Here is a 27,228-nt window from a genome sequence, read left to right on the forward strand (position 1 = left end):
TTAGCGGATCCATGCAGCTATGGTGATGCGAGGTATATCCACAATAGACTTTGCGCAAAGCGGCGGTGGACTCAGCTGGGGCTGCATTAAAAACTAAAACATCACTAAAATTGTGTTTACCCCAAAATTAGCAAAACGTCACTTTTAAGTGGCGCAACGTATTTTTTAGTTTTCTCTACCCTAATTTGAATTGGGGGCCCTTACATAAATCCCAGGTTCGCGCCACTTGTTCTGGTTCTTTAAAACATGGTTTTGCGTCCAAAATTGAATCTGCTCAGCAGAGTCAACGGATCGAAAAATCACCTTGAAATTCTCCTTTAATATGATAAAATAGGTAAGTTGCTGTTTTTAAACCTCTTATTAAATTGCTTAAATCCGTGACTTTGATTGTAGTTTAAGTCAATCTTTTTTTTAAAACGCACTAATTCAAAGTTATATATTTCTATCTATGTTATTGTAAGGATTCGCATGAAGTTTTCACTTTGTCTTTACCAAAATAAACTCCATGTATAATGCATCTGTTCTAACGAATAAAAATACTGACAAAAAAATGTTTAACTAATATTGTTGTGATTCAAAACTTTATTTTCAAACCTTGTGTATTAAAAAGCCATTAGAAGAAATTATTGTTTGTGGGTTAACTCGCTTACACAAGATTTGAAAATCACGTGCATCACGTGCTCACTAAATCACAAAGATAGTTACACCGAGTATATTAATTTAATTTTGATATTGTTTGCCAAAACTCTAGGCCCTAGGGTTTTGTGTTCACACAACATTTGGTATGACGTAGGAAGCATGTATTGCTGGTTTAACGTTGAAATGTTCTTACATGATCTGTCTCATCGTCCAAATCTTGTTCAGTGTATGTTTCTTGACTTTGACTTGCTTCTGGTTCCGCTTGCTTGTCTTGAAATAACTGTGGAGACAGATTTTTAAGACGCGATTATGTAACGATTCTATGTTGTGTTTAAGTGCTTGATCAAACTACTTAAGAGTTACTCATGGCGGCAAAAATGCAGTACATGGGAATGCGTAAAAAGTTGTGATTACCTCGGTACATTGAGTACTCGTATTGTTGGTTTGGTCGGTTATTTATAAAAGCAAATCTTACTATAGCAGATATACGCGTAGCTGTGTAACAACATAAGGCGTCACTCAGACTAAAAAAAAGTTATCACATTTGAAATTAAAACATGCGCTTATCTGACACGCAATTGACACTATTTAAAAATACATGAAATGTCATTATATAAAAAAGTCATATTAACCAATTACTCGTGGATGCGTTATTGCGCAACTCGCTCTACTCGTTACTCGCCCGAGTCAAGCCAGGTTGTTTCGTTCTTGACCCGAAGCTTTGTGTTTAGCTTTTCCTGCTTTTAGTTCTGGTTCTCAGTTCAGTCGGGCCTGGACAGATCCAAGCAAACTTGATCTCAGTGAGAAACAAGCGAATGCATTCGATCGCAAAAAGGTCAGACCTCAAAGCGCCTTACTTCACAAATTATTCACCTGAACGCCACTAACTACCATGAAGCTGGAGATGGGTATTTTGCGAATATCGACATGTTATTCCACCAAAGTTGTACATTCGATGCAACGGGAAGCATCATGACGTCACACGTCTAAACACTGGCGTCACTAGTGTTGCAACGTTGCCCCGGCAACATATTCTTACGTTCTGAGTGCCTATACCTTGCGCAGAGAATCCACATAAGCTTCATCGATACCGCATCCTTCTAACTCCAGCTCTTGTACATTGTGGGCACAAGTTCGGAGGAAAGTGAGTCCTTGCGATCCCAAGTAGTGGTTGCGGTTCAGGTTCAACTCCCTCATCTACATAAGCACAACATAATGTAAGATACAAGCAGGTGTTAGGCTGCATACAGGTTCTACCAAATTAAACAATGCATATTCGCAACTTACACCAACAAAAAACTGCTATTCGTAATAGGTCAGGAAAAAAAATTTGCGTCGAGTCAATTTGCGTAGAAATAGCATGCGTAACCTGGTTGATTTTGCATGGACAAATACAAGGTTAAACTATAAGAACGTAATATTATTCTCATAAGTAAACAAAAACAAAAAGCATGTCCAGTTAATAATGGTCCATTGAGAATAAGTGTTTCAGAATAACTGTACCCAGGCTAGGGCCATTTTAGAGGCCAGAAATCAGGGGTGGATCCATGGGAGAGGGAACGTGGCTGTATTATTCCTAGTAACTAAGTAAATGTAAAAGTATTTCTAGTATGTCTTAACCTTTTTGAAAACCGGTTTATCTATGGGCGCCGTGCGTCTTATCGCAAATTTAAGTTTGGGAAACTTAAACTTTACAAAGGCATTTTTTCACGCTGCACGCAAGTGCTTTTCCGTCTTTATAATATAAAAAATAGTCACGTTTGACGTAGCGCTATGTCCGTTACTTTTGACGTCGCGATTTGACTTAACATTGTGACATCATACCTGCAATTGTAAGCAATGGTGACATAAAAATCCGTCTACCGAAAATCTTTTGTACACCAGATATAGTGGCTGAGTTACCAAATCTTATACGAAATGCTGTTGCCTGTTTTATCCACCTCAATGCAATTCCAATATTCAACACATCCTTCATTCCAACAACACACACTTACAGGTCGATCCATTCGTGATATGGCGTCAGTTAGAGGTTGCAGATCGGAACCAACGATTTCGCATTTAACCAATTCCAGCTGGTTGATGTTGTGTACACTTGTCGCCAGGCAACTCAAACCACGTGAATCCATCTTGTTGTCACTTATCTTCAGTTTCTCCAACTGTGACAATAAAAACCGGTTAATTCGTAAATTTGCCTACGCTTAAAACTCACACAACATCTAAGAATATAGAACACATTAATTTTATAATATTTGACTGTAGCCTATAATGCACATTTTCAGGAAATAATAATTAACTGTAGAAAAAAAATAAATTGCAGAATCCTTAACTTAATGGAAATTAAGTTAGAATCAGTAAACTAATTTTAAAATATAAGAGGCTAAATCGATATTTTGCTTTAACCAACTTATATTGTTAAATATGTCGCATGAATGAACTACCTATCTGTTCTGCTATTTTTACAAAGCAAAAAAAAAATGCCAAATCCAAAAAACTCAAAACTTGACGTGCACAGCGTAATTGTAGACGGAAGATTAGTTTAAACCAGGCCTGAACAACTTAAAATAGTGCAAGGGCCACAACAAGCAAAAACAAACATTTTTTTTAGAAGTTGCATAATAGGTCAAGTACCAACTACTTAAAATAGCAAAGTTTCGCTTTCCTTCGAGCAATAGGCCAGGTGACAACTCTGGTATATAAAATACCTATTGCGGCAATGATGGACAAAATAATTTTATGGGACATTTTGGTGAACTTTATAGCAACTTAAAATTATTCAATGAATTGTTATTTTTCGTTTAATCACTACAACAGACCAGGCCCTAGGCCTTTTCTTTGGTGTACGCGTTTTTGAAAGTAACCCCGGCGTTTGTATTTTAACGTAAACCCTCTCGCTTTATTCGTGTTTCTTATCCATTCATTGGCGATAGATTAAAGCTATACGAATTGAAGTGGCATTAAATGAAAATTGCAAATCTAATAACAATAATATTGCGGCCTAACTTTAAAATGTTATTGCATCAATTTAAGGCAAACAGTTTGAATTCTAGCCAAAAAAATGAATTGTAGTCTAAGTATAATGCTGCACTGAATGCACGAAAATTAATATCTCCACGACCTAGTACCGGTTGATAAAAACAACAACCGCTTAATGGTATTTATTGAGAATGTCTAAACATATTCGGTTGGTCTTGTAAGGATTTTCATGCAAGCAAGCCAAGTAAAAATTGCCTGCGGTGAGATTCGAACTAATGACCTCGGCCATACCGGGAACGTCACTCAAGCAACTGAGCTATGCAAGATCAGCCATGCAGCAAACAAACACGAAATGTCGCTCCAAAATTACGGAGATATAGAAGTATGAGGGAACGTAGGCGCTTTTCGGGGTGCAATTACTTCAACAGGAAAACGTTGTTACAAAGGAATAATCGCAATTCAAGTGTTGGTTGGTAAATTATTCCCATAAGTAAACACAAACAAAAATGATGTCCAGTTGATATTTGTCCATTGAGAATAAGTGCTATCAGAAAAAATGTACCCAGGCCAGTACCATTTAAAGGCCATTCACCAGGGGTGGATTCATGGGAGAGGGAACGTAGCTGTATTATTCCTATTGCAACTAAGTGAATACAAAAATATTTCGCAATACCCGCGAATTTAAGTTATGTTTCTAGTATGTCTTAGCCCACTTGAAAACCGGTTATCCATGGGCGCCGTGCGTCTTATCGCACCCTCGAAAATTAAAGTTTGGTAAAGTTAAACTTCACAAAGACATTTTTTCACGCTTCACGCGAGTGCTTTTTCGTCTTTATAATATAAAAAAAAGCCACGATTTGACGTAGCGCTATGTCCGTCACTTGTGACGTCACGTTTAGACGTAACTTCTAACATCATACCTGCAATTTTTTATGCGCCCTCAAACAAAAATCCCGTATTCGCCCCTGCCAGTAATTACTTTAAAAAAATCATCAAATTCCATTTACGGAAAATGTTTTTATACCTTACACCAGACAGTGGCTGAGTTAGCAAATCTTATACGTAATGCTGTTGTGTTGTTTGTCCACCTCAATGTTATATCAATATTCAACACACCCTTCATTCCAACAACACACACTTACAGGTCGATCCATTCGTGATATGGCATCCGTTAGAGGTTGCAGATCGTAACCAGCGATTTCGCAAGCCCGTAATTCCAGCTGGTTGATGTTGTGTACACTTGTTGCCAGGCAACTCAAACCACGTGAATCCATCTTGTTGAAACTTAGATTCAGTTTCTCCAACTGTGACAATAATAAATTGATAGATTTGCCTACTCTATAAACCCACACAACATCTACGAATATAGAACCGGTGACTTGAATCACATTAATTTAACATTATTTGGGTGTGCTAGGATTGACCATCGCCTATAATGCACTTGATCAAGAGTAATTTTTTTAAATATTAACTGTAGAAGAGAAATTAAATTCAGAGAGCTTAACTTAAGGGAAATTAAGGTTGAAGCAGTAAACTTATTTTAAAATATTAGAGCTATATTAATATTTCGCTTTAAACAACCTATAGTGTTAAATGCTCTGCTTAACTTTCGCATAACTAACTCTCTAGCCTTTGTGTTGTTATTTACAGAGCAATTCGTTTAAAATGCCAAATCCAAAAAACGCGAAACTTGATGGGCACAGTGTAATTGTACAAGGAAGATGAGTTTAAACCAGGCCTGTACAAATTAAAATGGTGCAAGGGCCACAACAAACAAAAAACAAACAATTTGGCAGGTCGCATACTAAGGTTGTACAATAGGTCAAGCAACAAATACGTAAAATCGCAAAGACTTGCTTTCCTCCGATCAATAGGTCAGGTAACAACTCTGGGATATATATTACCTATTGGGGCAATGTTGGACAAAATAATTTTATGGGACGTTTTAGTGAACTCTAGCAACCTAAAATTATTAAATGAATTGTTATTTTTTTGTTAAATCCACTAAAATAAACCAGGCCCCTGGTGATTACTTCTGTGTACGAGTTTTCAAAAAATACACAACAGGTTAATTATTTCTACATAAGTTTTACAAAATCACACAATTAAAATGCAGAAAGAACACAGCGTTTGTATTTTAACGTAAACCCTCCTGCTTAACTTTATTCGCATTTCTTATCCATTCATTGACGATAGATTAAAGCTATACGAATTGAAGTGGCATTAAATAGAAATTGCAAATCTAATAACAATAATATTGCGGCCTAACTTTAAAATGTTATTGCATCAATTTTGGGAAAACAATTTGAATTGTAGTCTAAAAAATGAATTGTAGTCTAAGTATAATGCTGCACTGAATGCACGAAAATTAATATCTCCACGACCTAGTACCGGTTAATAAAAACAACAACCGCTTAATGGTGTTTATTGAGAATGTCTAAACATATTCGGTTGGTCTTGTAAGGATTTCCGTGCAAGCAAGGCAAGTAAAAATTGCCTGCGGTGAAATTCGAACTAATGACCTCGGCCATACCGGGAACGTCACTCAAGCAACTGAGCTATGCAAGATCAGCCATGCAGCAAACAACCTCTAAATGTCGCTCCAGAATTGAGGAAATATAAAAGTATGAGGGAACGTAGGCGCTTTTCGGGGTGCAATTACTTCAACAGGAAAACGTTGTTACAAAGGAATAATCGCAATTCAAGTGTTGGTTGGTAAATTATTCCCATAAGTAAACACAAACAAAAATGATGTCCAATTTATAATTGTCAATTGAGAAGAAGTGCTATCAGAACAAATGTACCCAGGCCAGGACATTTTAAAGGCCATTCACCAGGGGTGGATTCATGGGAGAGGGAACGTAGCTGTATTATTCCTATTGTAACTAAGTGAATGCAAAAATATTTCGCAATACCCGCGAATTTAAGTTATGTTTCTAGTATGTGTTAGCCCACTTGAAAGCCGGTTATCTATGGGCGCCGTGCGTCTTATCGCACACCCGAAAAGTAAAGTTTGGGAAAGTTAAACTTTACAAAGACATTTTTTCACGCTGCACGCGAGTGCTTTTCCGTCATTATAATATAAAAATAACCACGTTTTGACGTAGCGCTATGTCCGTCACTTGTGACGTCACGTTTAGACGTAACTTGTGACATCATACCTGCAATTTTTTATGCGCCCTCAAACAAAAATCCCACATTCGCCCCTGCCAGTAATTACTTCAAAAAAATCATCAAATTGCATATACGGAAAAAAATTTTGTACACCACAAAGTGGTTGAGTTAACAAATCTTATACGTAATGCTGTTGTGTTGTTTGTCCACCTCAATGTTATATCGATATTAAACACATCCTTCATTCCAACAACACACACTTACAGGTCGATCCATTCTTGATATGGCGTCAGTTAGAGGTTGCAGATCGGAACCAGCGATTTCGCAATCCCATAATTCCAGCTGGTTGATGTTGTGTACACTTGTTGCCAGGCAACTGAAACCACGTGAATCCATCTTGTTGCGACTTAGATTCAGTTTCTCCAACTGTGACAATAATAAATTGGTAAATTTGCCTACTCTATAAACCCACACAACATCTACGAATATAGAACTGGTGACTTGAACCGCAGTAATTTGATTATATTTGGGTGTGCAAGGATTGACCATCGCCTATAATGCACTTGATCAAGAGTAATTTTTTTAAATATTAACTGTAGAAGAAAAATTAAATTCAGAGAGCTTAACTTAAGAGAAATTAAGGTTGAAGCAGTAAACTTATTTTAAAATATAAGAGCTATATTAATATTTCGCTTTAAACAACCTATAGTGTTAAATATTCTGCTTAACTTTCGCATAAATAACTATCTAGCCTTTGTGTTGTTTTTTACAGAGCAATTCGTTTAAAATGCCAAATCAAAAAAACTCGAAACTTGATTGGCACAGTGTAATTGTACAAGGAAGATGAGTTTAAACCAGGCCTGTACAAATTAAAATGGTGCAAGGGCCACAACAAGCAAAAAACAAACAATTTCGCATGCCGCATACTAAGGTTGTGTAATAGGTCAAGCAACAAATACGTAAAATTGCAAAGACTCGCTTTCCTTCGATCAATAGGTCAGGTGACAACTCTGGGGTATATATTACCTATTGGGGTAATGATGGACAAAATAATTTTATGGGACGTTTTAGTGAACTCTAGCAGCTTAAAATTATTAAATGAATTGTTATTTTTCGTTAAATCACTGAAATGAACCAGGCCCCAGGTGATTACATCCGTGTACGAGTTTTCAAAAAATGCACAACAGGTTAATTTTATCTAAATCTTTTTTGCAAAATCGCACAAATAAAATGCAGAAAGAACCCGGCGTTTGTATTTTAACTTAAACCCTCTCGCCTAAATTTATTCGTATTTCTTATCCATTCACTTGGCGATAGACTGAAGCTATACGAATTAAACTGGCATTAAATGAAAATTATTGCGGTCTAACTTTAAAATGTTATTGTATCAATTTCGGGCAAACAATTTGAATTGCTGTCTAAGTAGGATGCAATGAATATCTCCACGACCTAGGCCTACCGTTTGAAATAACAACCACCGCTTAATGTTATTTTTTGAGAATGTCTAAACGTATTCGGTTGGTCTTGCAAGGATGTCCGTGCAAGCAAGGCAAGTAAAAATTGCCTGCGGTGAGATTCGAACTAATGACCTCGGCCATACCGGGACAGTCACTCAAACAACCGAGCTATGCAAGATCATGTAGCAAATAAAAAAACACTAAATGTCGCTCCCAAATCCCAGAAATATTCTTTGCGCAAAAGTAGGATCTTTTTTTGGGGGTGCAATCATTTTATCAGGAACATGTTTATCGAGCTAATAATCATAAAAAGCTTTGGTTGGTAAATTGAATGTATAAGTAAACCCAATCAAAAATCGATGACTAGTTAATAAAGGTCCATTGAGAAGAAGTGCTGTCATAATAAATATACCAGGCAAGGTTCATTTAGAGGCCAGTAATCAGGGGTGGATCCATGGGAGAGGGCACGTGGCCATGGCTTCCCCCAACTGTATTTTGCCTATTGTAACGAAGTGAATGCAAATACATTTCGCAATACCCGCGTATCTAAGTAATGTTTCTAGTATGTCTTAGCCCACTTGAAAACCGGTTTATCCATGGGCGCCGTGCGTCTTATCACACCCTCGAAAATTAAAGTTTGGGAACATTAACTATACAAAAGTATTTTTCACGTTAGTGCTTTTCCCTCTTAAAAAACTTAGTCACGTTTTGGCGTAACGCTATGTTTTGTGACGTCACGATTTGACGTAACATTGTGACATCATACCTGCATTTTTTAATGCCCCCTCAAACAAAAATCCCGCATTTGCCCCTGCCAGTAATTGCTTACTTTTGGTGACATAAAAATTGTGTTTACGGAAAAATCTTTTGTACACCAGACAGTGGTTCAGTTACCAAATTTTATACGCAACGCTGTTGCCCCATAGCCCATAATGCACATTGTCAAGAGTATTTTGTTTTAATTAATAACTGTAGAGAAAAAAAAATTACAGAGATCAACTTAACCAAAATCAAGGTTATTGAAGCAGTAAACTAATTTCAAAATTTTAGAGCTAAGTCAATATTTTGCCTTAACCAACAGGTAGTTTTAAATATTCGCTTAACTCTCGCATACTTAGCTATTTTTTTTACAAAACAACACGTTTAAAATGCCAAATAAAAAAAACTCAAAACTTATTGTGCACAGCGTAATTGTACAAGGAAGATGAGTTTAAACCAGGCCTGTACAAATTAAAATGATGCAAGGGCCACAACAAGCAAAAACAAACAATTTGGCAGGCCGCATACTAAGGTTGCATAATAGGTCAGGCAACAATTCTGGGCTATTATTACCTATTGGGGATGGACAAAATAGTAATGTTATGGGACGTTTCGGTGGACTCTAGCAACTTAAAATTATTAAATGAATTGTTATTTTTCGTTAAATCTACTAAAATAAACCAGGCACCTGGTGATTACTTCCGTGTACGAGTTTTCAGAAAATACACATCAGTTTAATTATTTCTACATAAGTTTTACAAAATCACACAATTAAAATGCAGAAAGAACACAGCGTTTGTATTTTAACGTAAACCCTCCTGCTTAACTTTATTCGTATTTCTTATCCATTCATTGACGATAGATTAAAGCTATACGAATTGAAGTGGCATTAAATAGAAATTGCAAATGTAATAACAAAAATATTGCGGTCTAACTTTAAAATGTTATTGCATCAATTTTGGGCAAACAATTTGAATTGTAGTCTAAGTATAATGCTGCACTGAATGCACGAAAATTAATATCTCCACGACCTAGTACCGGTTAATAAAAACAACAACCGCTTAATGGTATTTATTGAGAATGTCTAAACATATTCGGTTGGTCTTGTAAGGATTTTCGTGCAAGCAAGGCAAGTAAAAATTGCCTGCGGTGAGATTCGAACTAATGACCTCGGCCATACCGGGAACGTCACTCAAGCAACTGAGCTATGCAAGATCAGCCATACAGCAAACAACCACTAAATGTCGCTCCAGAATTGCGGAGATATAGAAGTATGAGGGAACGTAGGCGCTTTTCGGGGTGCAATTACTTCAACAGAAAAATGTTGTTACAAAGTAATAATCGTAATTCAAGTGTTGGTTGGTAAATTATTCCCATAAGAAAACACAAACAAAAATGATGTCCAATTTATAATTGTCAATTGAGAAGAAGTGCTATCAGAACAAATGTACCCAGGCCAGGACCATTTAAAGGCCAGTAATCAGGGGTGGATTCATGGGAGAGGGGACGTAGCTGCATTATTCCTATTGTAACTAAGTGAAAGCAAAAATATTTCGCAATACCCGCGAATTTAAGTTATGTTTATAGTATGTCTTAGCCCACTTGAAAAGCGGTTTATCCATGGGCGCCGTGCGTCTTATCGCACCCTCGAAAATTAAAGTTTGGGAAAGTTAAACTTCACAAAGACATTTTTTCACGCTTCACGCGAGTGCTTTTCGTCTTTATAATATAAAAAATAGCCACGTTTTGACGTAGCGCTATGTCCGTTACTTGTGACATCATACCTGCACTTTTTTATGCGCCCTCAAACAAAAATCCCGCATTCGCCCTGCCAGTAATTACTTCAAAAAAATCATCAAATTCCATTTACGGAAAAATTTTTTGTACACCAGACAGTGAGTTAGCAAATCTTATACGTAATGCTGTTGTGTTGTTTGTCCACCTCAATGTTATATCAATATTAAACACACCCTTCATTCCAACAACACACACTTACAGGTCGATCCATTCGTGAAATGGCGTCAGTTAGAGGTTGAAGATCAGAACCAGCGATTTTGCATTTCTTCAATTCCAACTGGTTGATGTTGTGTACACTTGTTGCCAGGCAACTCACACCACTTGAATCCAGCTCGTTGCCACTTAGGCTCAGTTTCTTCAGCTGTAACAATAATAAATTGGTAGATTTGCCTACTCTATAAACCCACACAACATCTACGAATATAGAACTGGTGACTTGAACCGCATTAATTTAATTATATTTGGGTGTGCTTGGATTGACCATCGCCTATAATGCACTTGATCAAGAGTAATTTTTTTAAATATTAACTGTAGAAGAAAAATTAAATTCAGAGAGCTTAACTTAAGGGAAATTAAGGTTGAAGCAGTAAACTTATTTTCAAATATTAGAGCTATATTAATATTTCACTTTAAACAACCTATAGTGTTAAATGCTCTGCTTAACTTTCGCATAAATAACTATCTAGCCTTTGTGTTGTTTTTTACAGAGCAATTCGTTTAAAATGCCAAATCCAAAAAACTCGAAACTTGATGGGCACAGTGTAATTGTACAAGGAAGATGAGTTTAAACCAGGCCTGTACAAATTAAAATGGTGCAAGGGCCACAACAAGCAAAAAACAAACAATTTGGCAGGTCGCATACTAAGGTTGCATAATAGGTCAAGCAACAAATACGTAAAATCGCAAAGACTCGCTTTCCTCCGATCAATAGGTCAGGTGACAACTCTGGGATATATATTACCTATTGGGGCAATGATGGACAAAATAATTTTATGGGACGTTTCAGTGAACTCAAGCAACTTAAAATTATTAAATGAATTTTTATTTTTCGTTAAATCCACTAAAATAAACCAGGCCCCAGGTGATTACCTCCGTGTACGAGTTTAAAAAAAATGCACAACAGGTTAATTATTTCTACCTAGGTTTTGCAAAATCACACAAATAAAATGCAGAAAGAACCCGGCGTTTGTATTTTAACGTAAACCCTCCTGCTTAACTTTATTCGTGTTTCTTATCCATTCACTTGGCGATAGATTAAAGCTATACGAATTGAAGTGGCATTAAATAAAAATTGCAAATCTAATAACAATAATATTGCGGTCTAACTTTAAAATGTTATTGCATCAATTTTGGGCAAACAATTTGAATTGTAGCCCAAAAAATGAATTGTAGTCTAAGTATAATGCTGCACTGAATGCACGAAAATTAATATCTCCACGACCTAGTACCGGTTAATAAAAACAACAACCGCTTAATGTTATTTATTGAGAAGGTCTAAACATATTCGGTTGGTCTTGTAAGGATTTTCGTGCAAGCAAGGCAAGTAAAAGTTGCCTGCGGTGAGATTCGAACTAATGACCTCGGCCATACCGGGAACGTCACTCAAGCAACTGAGCTATGCAAGATCAGCCATGCAGCAAACAACCACTAAATGTTGCTCCAAAATTGCGGAGATATAGAAGTATGAGGGAACGTAGGCGCTTTTCGGGGTGCAATTACTTCAACAGAAAAATGTTGTTACAAAGTAATAATCGTAATTCAAGTGTTGGTTGGTAAAATATTCTCATATAGGTAGGCACAAATAAAAAGGGTGTTCAGTTTATAATTGTCAATTGAGAAGAAGTGCTATCAGAACAAATGTACCCAGGCCAGTTCCATTTAAAGGCCATTCACCAGGGGTGGATTCATTGGAGAGGGAACGTAGCTGCATAATTCCTATTGTAACTAAGTGAATACAAAAATATTTCGCAATACCCGCGAATTTAAGTTATGTTTCTAGTATGTCTTAGCCCACTTGAAAACCGGTTATCTATGGGCGCCGTGTGTCTTATCGCACCCTCGAAAATTAAAGTTTGGGAAAGTTAAACTTTACAAAGACATTTTTACACGCTGCACGCGAGTGCTTTTCCGTCTTTATAATATAAAAAATAGTCACGTTTTGACGTAGCGCTATGTCCGTTACTTGTGACGTCACGTTTAGACGTAACATTGTGATATCATACCTTTTTTAGTGCCCCCTCAAACAAAAATCCCGCATTCGCCCTGCCAGTAATTATACTTATGGCGACATAAAATTCCGTTTACCTAAAATCTTTTGTACACCAGGAAGTGGTTCAGTTAGTAAATTTTACACGCAATGCTGTTGCCTGTTTTATCCAGGTCCATGCAATTTCAATATACAACACACCCTTCATTTTAACAACACACACTTACAGGTCGATCCATTCGTGATATGGCATTAATTAGAGGTTGCAGATCGGAACCAGCGATTTTGCAAGCCTCCAATACCAGCTGGTTGATGTTGTGTACACTTGTTGCCAGGCAACTCAAACCACGTGAATCCAGCTTGCTCGCATACAGTATCAACCATTCCATCTGCAATGACAAGAAGTTTTAATTGTTACGTATATCCCCGCTATGAGCGTCAATAACATCCAAGGTGCTGTCTGTTAATCCTGGACCATGAGTGCTTGCAATAGGGAGCATTTGGCCCCTCAACATCGGGAATAGTATGGGATAAACAAGAAACTGTTGTGTCTTTAACGCAAAATTATTTTTTTGCCGGGTAGAATACGTTGCTATGCCCCCCCCCCCAACAAACTGTATTTTTTGATCAAGTAAATGCAATTTTTTTTAGCGTTCCGCGCGTATCTAATTATGTTTATAGGTTTAGCCCACTTTGATCAAATTGTTTTAGCCCGAAGGCGTCGTGCGTCTTATCACAGATTCCAAAATAAAAGTTTGGGCAACTTAAACAATATAAAGGCGTTTTTGGTCATTCCCTCTTGCTTCCCCCTACGAAAAACTATTCGGTATTTTTGAATTACATATCAGTGAGACAATTTGAAAAAACTAAAGTATCTACTGTTGGTGGCGCGAATCGCGAAAAAATGAGTTTATCAAGCTGATTTTAACAATTGTGTTGTGAGGGCATTGACTCCACAGCAGTAACAAGGCTCCGTAGAAACCACGTAACAATGTCGCCTGCAGCGCAAAAATTAACCATTGCGTTAATCGTGTTTCAAAAGGTGTGACGACAGACAATACAAAAAACATTATAGAGTAGTTGCAGTCTCCCTGTTGCTGAGGTGTTATTATATTAAAATATGAACAAATATTGTTGGATAGGGGGATAACGTTTATCGTTTATCTGCAACTCAGCCAAACTGTATTTGAATAGGGCCGTTATCGTTCGATAATATGTGTATTTCAGAAAATAAATATGTCGATTAGACAGAAAACACTGTAGATAATTTGCAGAAAATATGCAGTTTTAATTAAAAGTGGCAATAAAGAGGGTTAGTAACTAAACATAATCCAAATCGGTCGTAAAAAGTAGCAATTAGTCTAAAATTCAAGAAAGTTTCCTAATCCATGAATTATATCTTCAGTTACTTAACTACACGCGTGTAATTTTAATGTAAATATTAGGACATCTTAAAAACGGAATAAACACGAAACGAAACCATTAAAATCACTACAAAAAGTGAAATATTACAGTAGCGCTCGAGCCCAGGGGCGCCCGCAGAAAATTTTTCAGGGGGGGGCAATCAGGGGCGTAACCAGAAAATCAAAAATGGGGTTCTAAATTTTCAACTTAGGGAATTCCCCTATTTTTCGCCTGATGTTAATGAATAATGACGTCATTAAAATTGTGACAGTATTACGTCATAGAATGGTGATTGCAAGACGTGATAGAAAAAACCCAGAAACAGCCAAATACGTCCAGCAAAAGCGAGCATGTGCGTCGTCGACAATCCTGTCAGGCGCCAGCTGCGAAACCACGGTGTACAATCGTTAACTTCGGGCAAAAAAACAAACCAAGACCGTGAAATATGTGTGTTTAATTGTGGTAGAATCATACATAATTCGACTATCAGCAGCGCAGTTTTCAAGTTCCATGAACGGAACTAGCGCTAAATTACAAGCAATCCTTTCACCACGTGCAATACTAAACGAAGATCGTTTTTACCGGGTGTTATTATGCCACGATTGCGCAACATCTGCGCCGAGCTGTGTGCCAAGTCAGCTAAATTACAAGCTGAGGTTGAGGGGAAATAAGTCGTGTCCATTGCACACTTAGCACGTGGTCTTAGAGTATGCTTGAAGAGCATAATTTTGCGTTAACTATCATTACTTGAAAATTTATACTTTAAAACGCGCAGGACAGTCACCATTGTACCTCCTTTTAGGAATCTGTTTCATTTAAACTTTGACTAGCGTTGTCAATTGTCGAATACACACTTGCTAATCAGTCAACCTAAACCAGCGCTTCTCAACCAGTGGGGCCATAAGAACATTTGAGGTTGGCCACATACCAATTTAAAAAGCTAGATTTAGTTTCATTTGTGTCATTTTATTTCATTTTAAAGGAATAATGGTTTGGGAGGTATTAAAAAGGAATGTAAATTTATTGTTCAGCCGCAAGTATCTCACTAATGCACGGTTGATTAAACAATCTGTTTTGAAATATATTCTGCTGTGTTTTGTTCTAAACCTATTTTAAAGTTTTTTTCTGGGCCACAGAATTTTTTTGCAAGGTAAATGGGACACGAAAGAAAAAAGGTTGAGAACCACTGACCTAAACAAATAACGAAAGAGAAAAACTATCCAGCGTTTCCGGTCGACCAAACTAAAGACGAAAAACGGCGTTTTGCACTCGATTTTGGCTTCGCATTAGATTAAGACGCGTGACCCAATTACTTAAAAAGCACGCCGCTTCGAACAGTTTGTTAAACCATGACAAAAACGAACCAAAAACGATAATATCACTTACAAAAAGGGGTGGTTAGAACTCCTGCCACCTCTGGATACGCCACTGGGGGCAATGGATAGTGTATATTATTTTTAACTTTCATAAGTAATACACATTACACTTACAAATAATACTAATAATCACATTTTGAATTCCAGGGGGGGGGGCAAGTGCCCCCCCTTGCCCCCCCTGCGGGCGCCCATGCTGAACATCTGGAGCATTATGGAATAAACAAGAAACTGCTGTGTCTATGACACAAAATTAAATTTCCTAGGTAGAATAATAATTTGCTAAAAATTTGCATTATTGTCGTAATACTGAAGTACCGAAATAAGTCAACATATTTGCCTGAAAAACATGCCACTACCGAATGTGTTTAATGAATATAGCATTGTCTGTGTGAAAGCAAAAGCCGCTGTCGAAACTGAATTTTTCTTATTTGTCGTGTTACAAACGTTTGCACAAAATATCCAGATATTGGTGCAAATAAGCCTAATTGTGAAAACTGAACGCGCAAAATAGTGTCTATCAAACTAAACAATCAGTTTTTGGAACGTTTGTGGTTTACAGATTGCTTCCAATTAATTGTCAAAAGTCCTTGCCCCGGGTGGCCAACCCCTCTTCGGCTGACATTTTTAAGTGTTTGTTTGTAGACCTTTTTAAACATCTATCAATATGCACAAGGCTGTTAGAACAGTTTGAATTATTAACTAGACAAAATCAGAGAGGGTAAAAGTGCCGACTTTCATTTTTTTGCAAACAAGTGCCGACTTTAGTTGTATGGAAGCGTGTATTATACTCTCACTGATGTATTAAGGATAAACCTACATGTCTCGGTATGTTTAATATAAACAGTTCGTAAAAAATATTTTTTGCCCCCCATCCCCCTAATTTATGTCGAGGCCCACGCATGTGCGGTTAATGCTAACGTATTTACTTATCACAACTAACATAAACATACGGGATGGGTTCTGCGTGAGATGGCGTCAGTTAGAGCTTGCAGATTTGACCCAGCAGTGTCGCAATCAAACAACCTCAGCTTGTTGATGTTGCTTGCACTTGTTGCCAGGCAACTCAACTCACGTGACCCCAACTTTGTCACGAATAATTCTTCCATCTACACAAAATATAGTTTGCTGTGTTAACGAGGTTTTAATCTTACTGATAAAACCTATTTAAACAGCTAAATACAGACAGAGGTAAAATTGATTGTAAACCGGAAAATTTGTAAATGTTAATTTTAGATTCTACTCGATAAATATTTGCGCGACCAATTGCTCTAAAGAAATAAACACATCAAACGTACACGGCACGTGATTCATCATTATAGTCCGAGTTACGCAATAATTTCTATATTTAAAATATCTTTCTTCAAGGAAACATATTAAAATATAGACTTAGTTTACCATTGCTAAATCATTTCGTGCCGATTAACCCGGAAAACATTACGAGAAAGAACTTGACTTATTTAGCTTGATATCGGGACGAATCCGCTGTTTCGGGCATCCTTAGGTGAAAGACAGTCGAGTGTTGTACCAGGTGGTGGGATAATGAAATCGGTAATATTCGGAGTGACTAAATATACCGAAGAATTTCATAATTCAGTTCAGTCATTTTACAAAATTTGATTTTTCAGATTTTTGAACCGTGTTCGAATATCGAGTATTATGTAACGGAATGTGAAATCTGCATAAAACGTAACAAAATGTCTTTCCAAAAATGTCGGTTTTATTCAGTTGAATTGACAAGTAAATGTGTATGCATCTTTCATGGCTTCGTAAACTTACTGGACACAAATCATCAGATTCGCTGAATGATGGAGAAACAAAATAATTTTTCTAATTAAATTAAGTTGAAAGTCAATAAACTTAACAATTAGGCGAATTATAATTGCGGCAATTACAAAACCATGGAATTGTCACTTGTTGCACGTAAGACTTCCAGGGGTTTCTTTGCGTGCGATTGCTTCAATAAGAACCTCGAAACCGGATAGATCGCTCTCATAACGTTTTATTTTAACTGTACTTAATTGAGTCGTTGTAAAAGTTAAAATGCCATATATTTATGCGCTTAAAATTATTTTGCTAAAATTCCTAATTACAGTTTTAAAACTCGAACTGTGGTTTAATGTACCTGAAATTCGATGGCTTCTATTGTGTTTTTTTATTTATAAAAAATTGCTTTTTTATTGGTACAAAAAATTATCCCTCATCAAACACGAAACTTGCGTTTAAACGTTTCCAGTTAGTATCATCAACGAAATAATAAAATCTGGATGGTTACTACGAAGGAGTGGGGGGTTGCGGAGTATAACATTCCAAACACTACCCATGCTTGGTGGGACTTTCCCCTGTGCAGTTTCACGCGTCCGCGTTTCACCCAGGGACTTCCCCTATCCGCTTGATTGTCGATAGTGTGATTGGAGAATCGCGACCGCCCCATCGCAATAATGACCATTATGACATAAACAATGAAACATATGTACACACATATATGTGTGCTTACAACTGAGATCTAGCCCTTCTGAAGCTGCTTTTTGACCAACGATAACGGCTTACGTATTATTAGTACACCGAAAAGCCATTACGTATTATTAGTACACCGAAAAGCAAGCCGGGACGGTCCCGGCTTGACCGGAGGTCGTGAGTTCGAACCTCACTGCAGGCTAGTTGTTTTTCTAGTCTGCTCTGCTTGCATCATTGATCGACAGATTCGGTGAGTCTGCAATGGCTTTTCGGTGTATGACATAAACATGTCAATTGTTGCACGTAAGTTAACTTACAGGTGTTTCTCTGCATGCGATTGCTTCAGTAAGAACCTCGAAACCGGACAGATCGCTCGTATCGACCAACCACAGGCGGTTTATCTTATGGACGCAGGTGGACAAGGCAGAGGCAGTGAAATCACGTGATCCAGTTGCTCTCACATATACTTCATCCATCTACAAAATAACAACAAGATATGTTGGTGGGTGCGCTGTCTCAGATAGATGAGGTTCTCAAACTTATGCGCCGATCAGTTTGCCTCGTCCGCCATTGTTGGCTACCTTTAGTCAATGACGAGGTTTAAAAAGTGTAAGCAAAGTCGCTGAAGCAAAAAGTGCGGGTCAATATGACGTTTTATTGTAAACTGTATTTAATTTAGTCATTTGTAGAGCTAAAATGTTATATATATATGCACTTAGAAACTATTTCACTAAATTTCCTAGTTACTCGGCTGTAGAATACGCACATTGTTAAAGCATAAGATACGAATAGTTTTAAACTCAAACTGTAGTTATCAATCCTAACATTCGCTTGCTTGAACTTTGTTTTATTAAAAACTTCTTTTTTTATTTGTAAATTAACTATCCCCTCATTAAACATGAAACTCGCGTTAAAACGTTTCCAGTTAGTATCATCAACGAAATAATAAAATCTGGATACTGAATTAAAAATCTTAAATACTTGCTGGGGGTGGAAGCGTTTTACGCTGTAGGGAAGACAGTGACTACGAAGAGTTTGGGGAGTGCGGAGTATAACATCCCAAATCTAATGTCCAATAACAAACTGAAAAACGTAATTTGTCGCGCCAATTAAGAGGGTTATATCAGAAAATAAAACAGAAAAGTATTAGTGTATAAAATAAAACAAATAAAAAAAATGCGTTTTGCGTTTTTAGCTAAATAGACTCAATTAAAGTCGCGCATATTATTACGCAACAAAGTTGTACAAACCGCGTTGGTAATTTGTTCTAATTTCACCGGTTTAATCTCAGAGGCGAGCAATGGCGGTCTGTTTTTCGGCATAACAACGCCATTTTAACATCGTAACATCAGACCATGAATATTTTTGCCGACTATACAGCAATATGTGTGCCATCAATTCTTGGTGAACAACAGGAAATCAAACCGTTGTGAAAAAAACAAGTTGTCCACTAATGTCAAAAAACTCGGGGACACTCTACTGTCATCATGCGGTGATAGAAGTTTAAAGTACCTTTTAAGAGCAATATAATTCATCCGGCCCTCCACCTCTTTCACAACTTGGCAAACGGCCGTTGCCAGAATTTGTTGTCTATTTTAACTACATAAATGTAAAAATTTTGCGCACTTTTTGCGAATTTTTTTCGGCCAAAATGCGAAGTACATAAACTAGTACTATCAACAATGGACGTTATCTTAGTATGTCTGATTGTATTTTATGGTGCTGCACACTAGTTCTTGTGTGGTTTAAATATAAAAATAAACTATATCGACATTTTAACGGTTCTATTAAAATTACATCATATCCTATTCAAATTACATCATAGATTAACGATTAAATTTTTCGCATATCTTTTTTTTCACTTTCATTGTTGGTTATGATTAGACTATGTTTATCGGCGGCAGCACACTCGATGAACCTCACGTCCTTTCGCTACCCCCGGGGAACAATATTTGCACAATAGCTTTTCTTCACGCTTGGCGCAAACGCTTTACCGTCCTTTTTTCAAATCTAATATATAAAATGGAAAAGTTTGTGGGTCAGCATGTTCGCGTTTTAGGGAAACAGACAGAGAAACGTATGGCTCCTATTGCTCCTCTTAAGCGAGTCGCACTTTATGTTAGGAAACGATAATTGAGCTTTAAAAACAGGCTCATACAACTCAAAATGGCGGAAGGGACACAGCAAGAAAACTAATTTTCGCGTGCCGTTTACTAATGTCGAAGTAACCACCATAATGTTTATACCATGCAATATCTTATATATATAAAGTGGAAAGTTTGTGGTTCAGTCTTCAGCATGTTCGCCTTTTAAGGGGACAAACAGAGCAACGTATGGCTCATATTGCTCCCTCTTAAGCATGTCGCCGGGCAAGTCGGTAAAATAGAAAGAAACTCGTGTGCTCCCAGACAGAAAAAAATTGGTTTCTTTCTATGAGAGAAAGTCTCGCATCTCAAGCGAACGCCGTCGCAAACCGGTCACGGGTGAGCAATTTTTATACCATTTCAAAAACATCACACAACATTCGTTGCATGTTAACTTGAAAGAGCGGGCGTGCGACTTGCAGAACCTTATGACGAAACGGGTTAAACCTTTTCACACATTTATAAAGCAATAACCTGCGTGAAGTAAATTGCCTTGGTAAAAATAAAGTTTCATGTGGAAAAGTTTATATCGCGTTTATTGTAGCGGTTTGAACTTTAAGCAAATTTACTTTTAAAAGAGGATTTTCTTTCGTTGGATGCAGTATGGGTTTTACGTATTTGCTTGAATTTCGCCAATTTGAATAATTGCTGCTACTACTTTTTAAGCGATTTTCCATCGATATATGTCACGGGTTTTCGTTAGGTAAAATATGCGAGTCGTGTTTAGTAGCTCCATTTAAAAAAACACACAACGTTGCAATTTGTTTGTTGTAAATACCGCAATTATTTTGTAATTATCGGCTATAATATACGGCTTCAGCAAGCTTATACAATGTTGGTAACACGTGAATTAGTGATTTTTTGTGACCTATTTCAGACACAAAACTGCTTTTTAGGTTATAAGTTAATTTTTCATCTTTACACTGTTTAAACCAAATGAACAATTTACTGGAAATTTACGGCAACAAAGCATTAGATCTTTAAAGCCACGCCGATATGTCACAAAGTTAAACACGCCATTCCGCTTTCACTGTAATACCGCTTTTACACAGGCTGTGGGGTGTTACTCTGATTGTGGGGAAGCATTAGGTTAACCGATTTTAGACACACGATATGACATGATTTGAAATTTCTATTTAGTGACACGCAGTACAAATTTCAGGGCAAGGGTGGCGACTTTTTTGGTAAGGGCAACATAGACCGCAAGCGAGCGTAGCGAGCCGAAATATTGGGGGATTCGGGGGTATTCCCCCGGCAAAATTTTTGCAGCCACGTCCTCTAGATTGGCTTAAAATGGTACCAAAAATGTTTTAACAAATGTCAAGGATGTCATTTTACGAATTTTTTTGCATTATTCCGTAGCTCAATCCCTAGACCCTTTATGATTTCCGTCGCATAATATTTAACGTTGTGAAAGCAATATATCATTTTTTATGAAAAGGGCACTTTTGCCCCCCCTCTTGCCCCAGTCGGCAAAGGGCAGGAGGGGCGCTCCCCCCCCCTCCGCGCCCCCCTCTCCGGCGTCCCTGTGTGTTTAGTACCTCAATTAAAACAAACACACACCGTTGCATTTTGGTTTGATGTAAATACCATAATATTTTTCTTTAGTGACCTATTTCAGACACAAAATTTCAGATACTGCTTTTTAGGTTACAGGCCTACGTTAATTTTTAGTCTTTAGATTGTGTTACACAAATTGAAAAAGTATTGGGAAATTACGGAGACAAAGAACTAGATCTTTAGAGCCACGTAGATAAGTCATATAATTAAACACGACATTCCATTAATGCCGCGTTCACACAGGCTGTGGGGTGTTACTCTGAATGTGGGGAAACATTAGGTTAACTGATTTTAGACATACGATATGACATGATTTGAATTTTCTATTTAGTGACACGCAGTACAAACGTTTAGGCATAAGCAAATTTGTTATGACATTACAACAATATGTTTGTATTATTTATGCCTCTTAAGAACTTCATACGCTTCCTTAACATAACTTTCGGGTTATTTGCTGATTCCATAATTATAGGCTATAACATGAGGCTGTCAGTTTAACATGGTACAACGTAATGTGCAATAGTAATAAAGAGCCAAAGTATGATGGATTGTTTCATTTTGTTTAACCAGATCAAATTCAGGTAGACTTCGTACATTATGGTGATTATTGTGGTGTAATTATTTTTTAACCAGTAAGATTAACTGGTAAATATTCTATTTAACCTGGGAAACGCCGGGTATTTCGTCTAGTGTTAGATAAAAGCTGATTTTCAACTAAAAAAAAACTAGGTCGCCACTGATTAACAGTTGTTATAATGAAACGCTCAAAACTCAACATTTTAGGAAAATTTTAAGTTTATATTTATTACGGCTCGCCGAGCCCTTTTTAAATTTGGGTCAGGTCCGCGACTAAAAAAGGTTACCGAAAATTAAAACTTAAAACAACAGTAAAACTTCACAAACCTTGTGTTTGGTTCTCGCCATTGTCTCCATCAACATTTCTAAACCGTTGCCGGTAAATGTGACTGGGTTGTGAGTTTTCCCGATGCTGATGACCAACTCTCTTTGTGTTGCTCGAAGCACGTGGCAGAGACTTGACACTTCACTGGGAAGGATCGTTCCCCTCTTTATATGAAGCTCTCCAGGGAGGGTTTCGGCCACTTTCGCGGTGATTTCTTTATCGTTTGATTCCTGCGCCAAACTGCAAAGCTTAAACAAATCGGAGTTAAAGCTCTTGTAATCGTTTGATAAAAGTTGAGATCCAAGCGAATCAATCGAGCCTTTTAGCAAACTTTTTTTGCTAGCAACATCGGTGGAAGAGATTTTAAAAATAGGCTTTAGCTTACGGTGGAGTCCCGTGTTTAGCAACCCGAAAAGAAACCGAAGAACCATTTCCCACGTATTACTTTCCATGCTTTGCAGCAGCCCAGAAAATGTAGCCAGGTCAGTATCGAACAACAGCTTGAGTGATGTAAAAAATTCTTGCCACAGCAAATGAATAAAGAAGAATACTTTCTCCCCTTCCAGTATACGAAGGTTGAGGTCGCTGGAGACAGCTTGCATGTTGAGAAAGTCCTCTATTCCTTCAGAATTAAGTCCGACTTCATCAAACACTTCTTCGTCGAACATGATCTTGTCGTTGAGCATTCCGTATAAAGCCAAGTCTGAAAGTTTGCGCAAAATTCTTGGGTGTTCCTTAAACTTAATGGAGTGAATGCAATCATCCACAAAAGCCGCAAACACATCTGTGAGCGTAAAAGTGCCATCTTTAGTGCCATGCTTTATGATGTAAGGGGCGACGGTTTTGGCAAATATAGGAAGAAAGCACAAAGCCTTTGCATGTGGGTTTTGACCAAGTGACTTGGTCACCTTTTCATAATCTTCTTTATCTGGGCAAATTTGTTGAAAATACAAATCTTGAGAGCTTTCGTTAAAGCCGATTACCTTGACAACAAAATGTGGCTTGCAATTTGGATGTAGCTTAAGAAAAGCTCCCGGTCGTGATGTAAGCAACTTGTGAGCATTTGGAAGAATGTCGCCACGAAGTAGGTTTTGCAAAATGACCATCGGCGTTGCGCGATCGTACAATCCGATCACTGGAGCATCCATGTCAAGATCCTTGAACCTAGGTTCGTCCAAACCATCCAGGAAGATAAACAGCTTGTTGGATTTGGAAAGTCTTTCTAGTATTTGATCATCTATTTCTTTTGTGTGTTTCCAGTTTGGGTTGGATGACAGGAGTTCCAGAACACCTATTTCTTTATTAAGATCTAAAGTTTTCAAGTATTTAAAAAGCCAATATCCTTTTTCATCTGCAGGTAATCCATCTACAATCTCCTTTAGTGTCTGTATAATAGCTGTAGTTTTTCCAATCCCCGCTATTCCAGTCATACCGACCACGTTGCCATGTCTCTCCACGTAATCGTCATTTGCAGCTTTATTGCTATATTTCTTACTTTTGGCTTCATCGATTGCTTCTTGTTTTGCAGCAGTAAATAGTTGGTTGAGTTTAAGCATGGTTGAGTTGACCTGGTTGTCTCTGAGTTGCTTCAATCCTTTTAAACCAAACTCCTCCAAAGGTGCTTGCGAATCCCGAATGATGTCAAGAGGAACTGGGTTGCTTGGTAGAGTTCCGATGACCTTATCAGCTGCTTCCTGAGACTTTTCTTGCCATGATGTTGCTGAAAAAAAAACTATTCTTTAAAGATGAACGCTAACCAGGCAGGAATAAAACGAATATAATACATTTTGTTTTATGACGTGAGTTAACTAGCACATATGAGTGTACAACTTCCTTGATAAACTATATAGCGTAACATTTTGCTCTGCACGCTTAGCTTAACCCAGCCACCGAACAGTTAGTAAATGGTTAACGCCTCGTGTTTAATTTACTTCAACTCGAATCGCGAGCAAACGATAAGCTAGAAATGCCTTCTGTAAGCGTAGGCTGGCTTTGCTCAGTTATATTAATAAACGTTTTTTATTTAATCCCAAAGTGTGTTATTTTGTTAGCAACTGATTTTGCTTTAAACAAATTTACACCGTTTTATTAATTGTATAATTGGTAAATCACTTTTGATGTATCTCCAACTTAAAAACTATTTTACAAACCAAAGCTAATAAACGAATTTACAGAAAAATAGTAACAGAGTTTTATGAGTTTGCAAAATGATTTTTGGCGTAGTCAGGTTTAGAAGAAACTCATAAGCGTTTTTAACTGGGATCAGCAATATCCGAAATCGTTCTAACAAACGACATTAACATCATTGTAGGATTAATTGAACGCCATCGTATTGCAATTTAAATGAAACGATGCCACAATTTTTGCCATTAATTATGAGTAAATGCCTGGATGACATTATTCAATTGATAAACACTTCATTCTACTGTAGTTTTTCCAGATAAATTAGAAATGAGTATACTATTATGTTGTTGGAAATTAGGATGATTTTATATGATTTAAAATGGAAATACTATATTTTTAACTTTTTGTATGCAAAACAACACAACCATTTCTGTCCAGCTGCTAAGGCGATTTAAAGCCACATTCGAATCATAATTTTAGGCCTCAATACTATTATATGATGATTGTGTTTTATCAATTTGCATTTATGATAAGTAATCAACGTATTGCCGTGTTACGTCAATTCGTACCCACGGTGAAATACAACCTGGCTACGCACACTGCTCTATTGTAGCCGCTTTCAAAGTTAAAGAAACACTATCAAAACTAAATGTGTTTAAAATCCTTCATAAACCACTTGAAATATAGTAGCGTTTAAGGGCTGGGTTCATTGCACGCAAAAATATCTCTACTGTGGCGCAACCCACACTTGGTCATTCGTTTTAAATCGAAGTTATCACCAACCGTTGTCAGATGAGGTCGCTGTTGAGTCGGAAGCCACTCCAGGTCCCTGTAGCTGGCCATATATATGAACGTCACCATGGAGGTTTTGTATGGGACCTTGATGACCGTAAACATCACCAATGTTTACAGGTAGCACATTGATTGGCTGGTTGTTTGCTGGCGGAAGCTGAGGTGCATTTTGACCCTGCATAAATACGTTGATGATAAATATTTATTAAGTTTCTATACTACATCTTAAAATAAAAATATAGTTTCTGTTTATTTTTTACATGTATTTTGCTTTAAAAAACAAGCATAATTCATTTTGTTTACTTTTTAAAAAGTGTTTTGCCTTTCCAAGGCAATTTAAAAACATTAATTATAATCAAATCTATACTGTGTATTATAGTACGCAAATTTGAATAAAATGAATATGCTGTTGTCACCAGGTAAGGTAGGGCTTACATACTGAAAAGAAGTTCTTCCATTACTTAATTGTTTTATCCGACGCTTCGGATACCTAAAAAAGATACCAACTGAGTTGTTCGTAATCGCCTTAATCTTTTTTTATTTTAAACATTGGGATTTTTATATCACACAGGATAGGTAGCCAAAAGGATAAAATAAAAAGTACCAGAAGAACTTCTTTTCACTATATTGAAATAGCATGTTATGAAGCAAATTTGTAAAACTCATCTGCTATAGCGTATAGGGCATTTTCAATGTATTTTCGTGTTGGGCATTTATCCTAATTTATCGTTTCAAAGCTCTCCAAAAAGAGATATTTAATAAACCTAAATCTTCTTTAAAATTTTGCAGCTTTACGTAAAGGGTTAAATCGGTAGCATGTCCAAACTTGACATTTTATTGTCACACCCGATGCTTATAAAATACTACTGCAATCTGATCCTAACAAATGATGTTACATTTCTCTAGCAAGAAAACATATTAAATTTGAACGTATTTTTCCGGCTATTTGGGCCAAAATGTGCTTTAGAGCTAAGATTTAATAACAATTAGTTGTCAACGTCTATTTACCGGAAAAAAAATCTTGTTTCAAAAATTGTTTTTTCTTATAGAAATCACGGCTTTGAATCACAATTCATGGCTCAAATACCTATTTCAAATTAGTAGCCATCGGGTATTGAATTGGATCCATTAATTTATCGGAAATTCGTAGAACGAGACGAGGATGCGAGGAGTTTTTGCACAATGTGCGCGAAAATGTGCACGCGAAAATGTGCGCACATTAACGCCTTCAAAATGTGCGCACATTCTGGAAAAACACATTTTCGCGCGCACATTTTTGCGCACATTGTGCAAAATAACGCCACGTCCCCTGTTGCCTAGAACACTCTATAGATAAATTTTTTTTTTTCAAAAAACTTACTTGGTTGGGGTTGCCAGGGCCGGACATTCTTGAACTAGTGTTCGACCGGTTAAACGATTCACAAGTTTTAACAAATACAAAGTTATCTAAAAAAATGCAACAAAATCAGTTATTGGAATTTCAACTTCTGTGAAAATATAACTATAACTGAGTTTGAGAAAGCAAAGT

General features: G+C 37.1%; 1 protein-coding gene across 1 annotated transcript; it reads right to left on the bottom strand.

Annotated features, from left to right (window-relative positions):
- On the bottom strand, positions 1–27,087 carry LOC146137286 (NACHT, LRR and PYD domains-containing protein 12-like). The gene is made up of 13 exons (XM_083393827.1): positions 27,061–27,087; positions 25,692–25,875; positions 22,787–24,504; positions 18,497–18,655; positions 16,676–16,831; positions 13,173–13,334; positions 10,939–11,100; positions 6,991–7,152; positions 4,755–4,916; positions 2,634–2,795; positions 1,696–1,836; positions 833–919; positions 1–81 (listed from the first exon to the last, which is right to left on the bottom strand). The coding sequence occupies exons 1-13, from the start codon at positions 27,085–27,087 to the stop codon at positions 1–3; spliced, it is 3,363 nt and encodes a 1,120-aa protein (XP_083249953.1).
- Between the last annotated feature and the right edge of the window lie 141 nt (positions 27,088–27,228).

This window comes from Ascidiella aspersa, chromosome 7 (genome assembly GCF_963924565.1).
Source record: "Ascidiella aspersa chromosome 7, kaAscAspe10.2, whole genome shotgun sequence".
Lineage (NCBI taxonomy): Eukaryota > Metazoa > Chordata > Ascidiacea > Phlebobranchia > Ascidiidae > Ascidiella > Ascidiella aspersa.

Bases quoted from the DNA above. Each gene is read 5' to 3' on its own strand.
- LOC146137286 (XM_083393827.1), bottom strand. From the start codon at position 27,087: ATGTCCGGCCCTGGCAACCCCAACCAA. The intron at 16,832-18,496 runs GTAAGTTAACTT...TATTTTGTGTAG, and splicing joins TCGCATGCAGAGAAACACCT to ATGGAAGAATTATTCGTGAC. The intron at 82-832 runs GTAAGAACATTT...TTTTTAATGCAG, and splicing joins TGGACGATGAGACAGATCAT to CCCCAGCTGAGTCCACCGCC.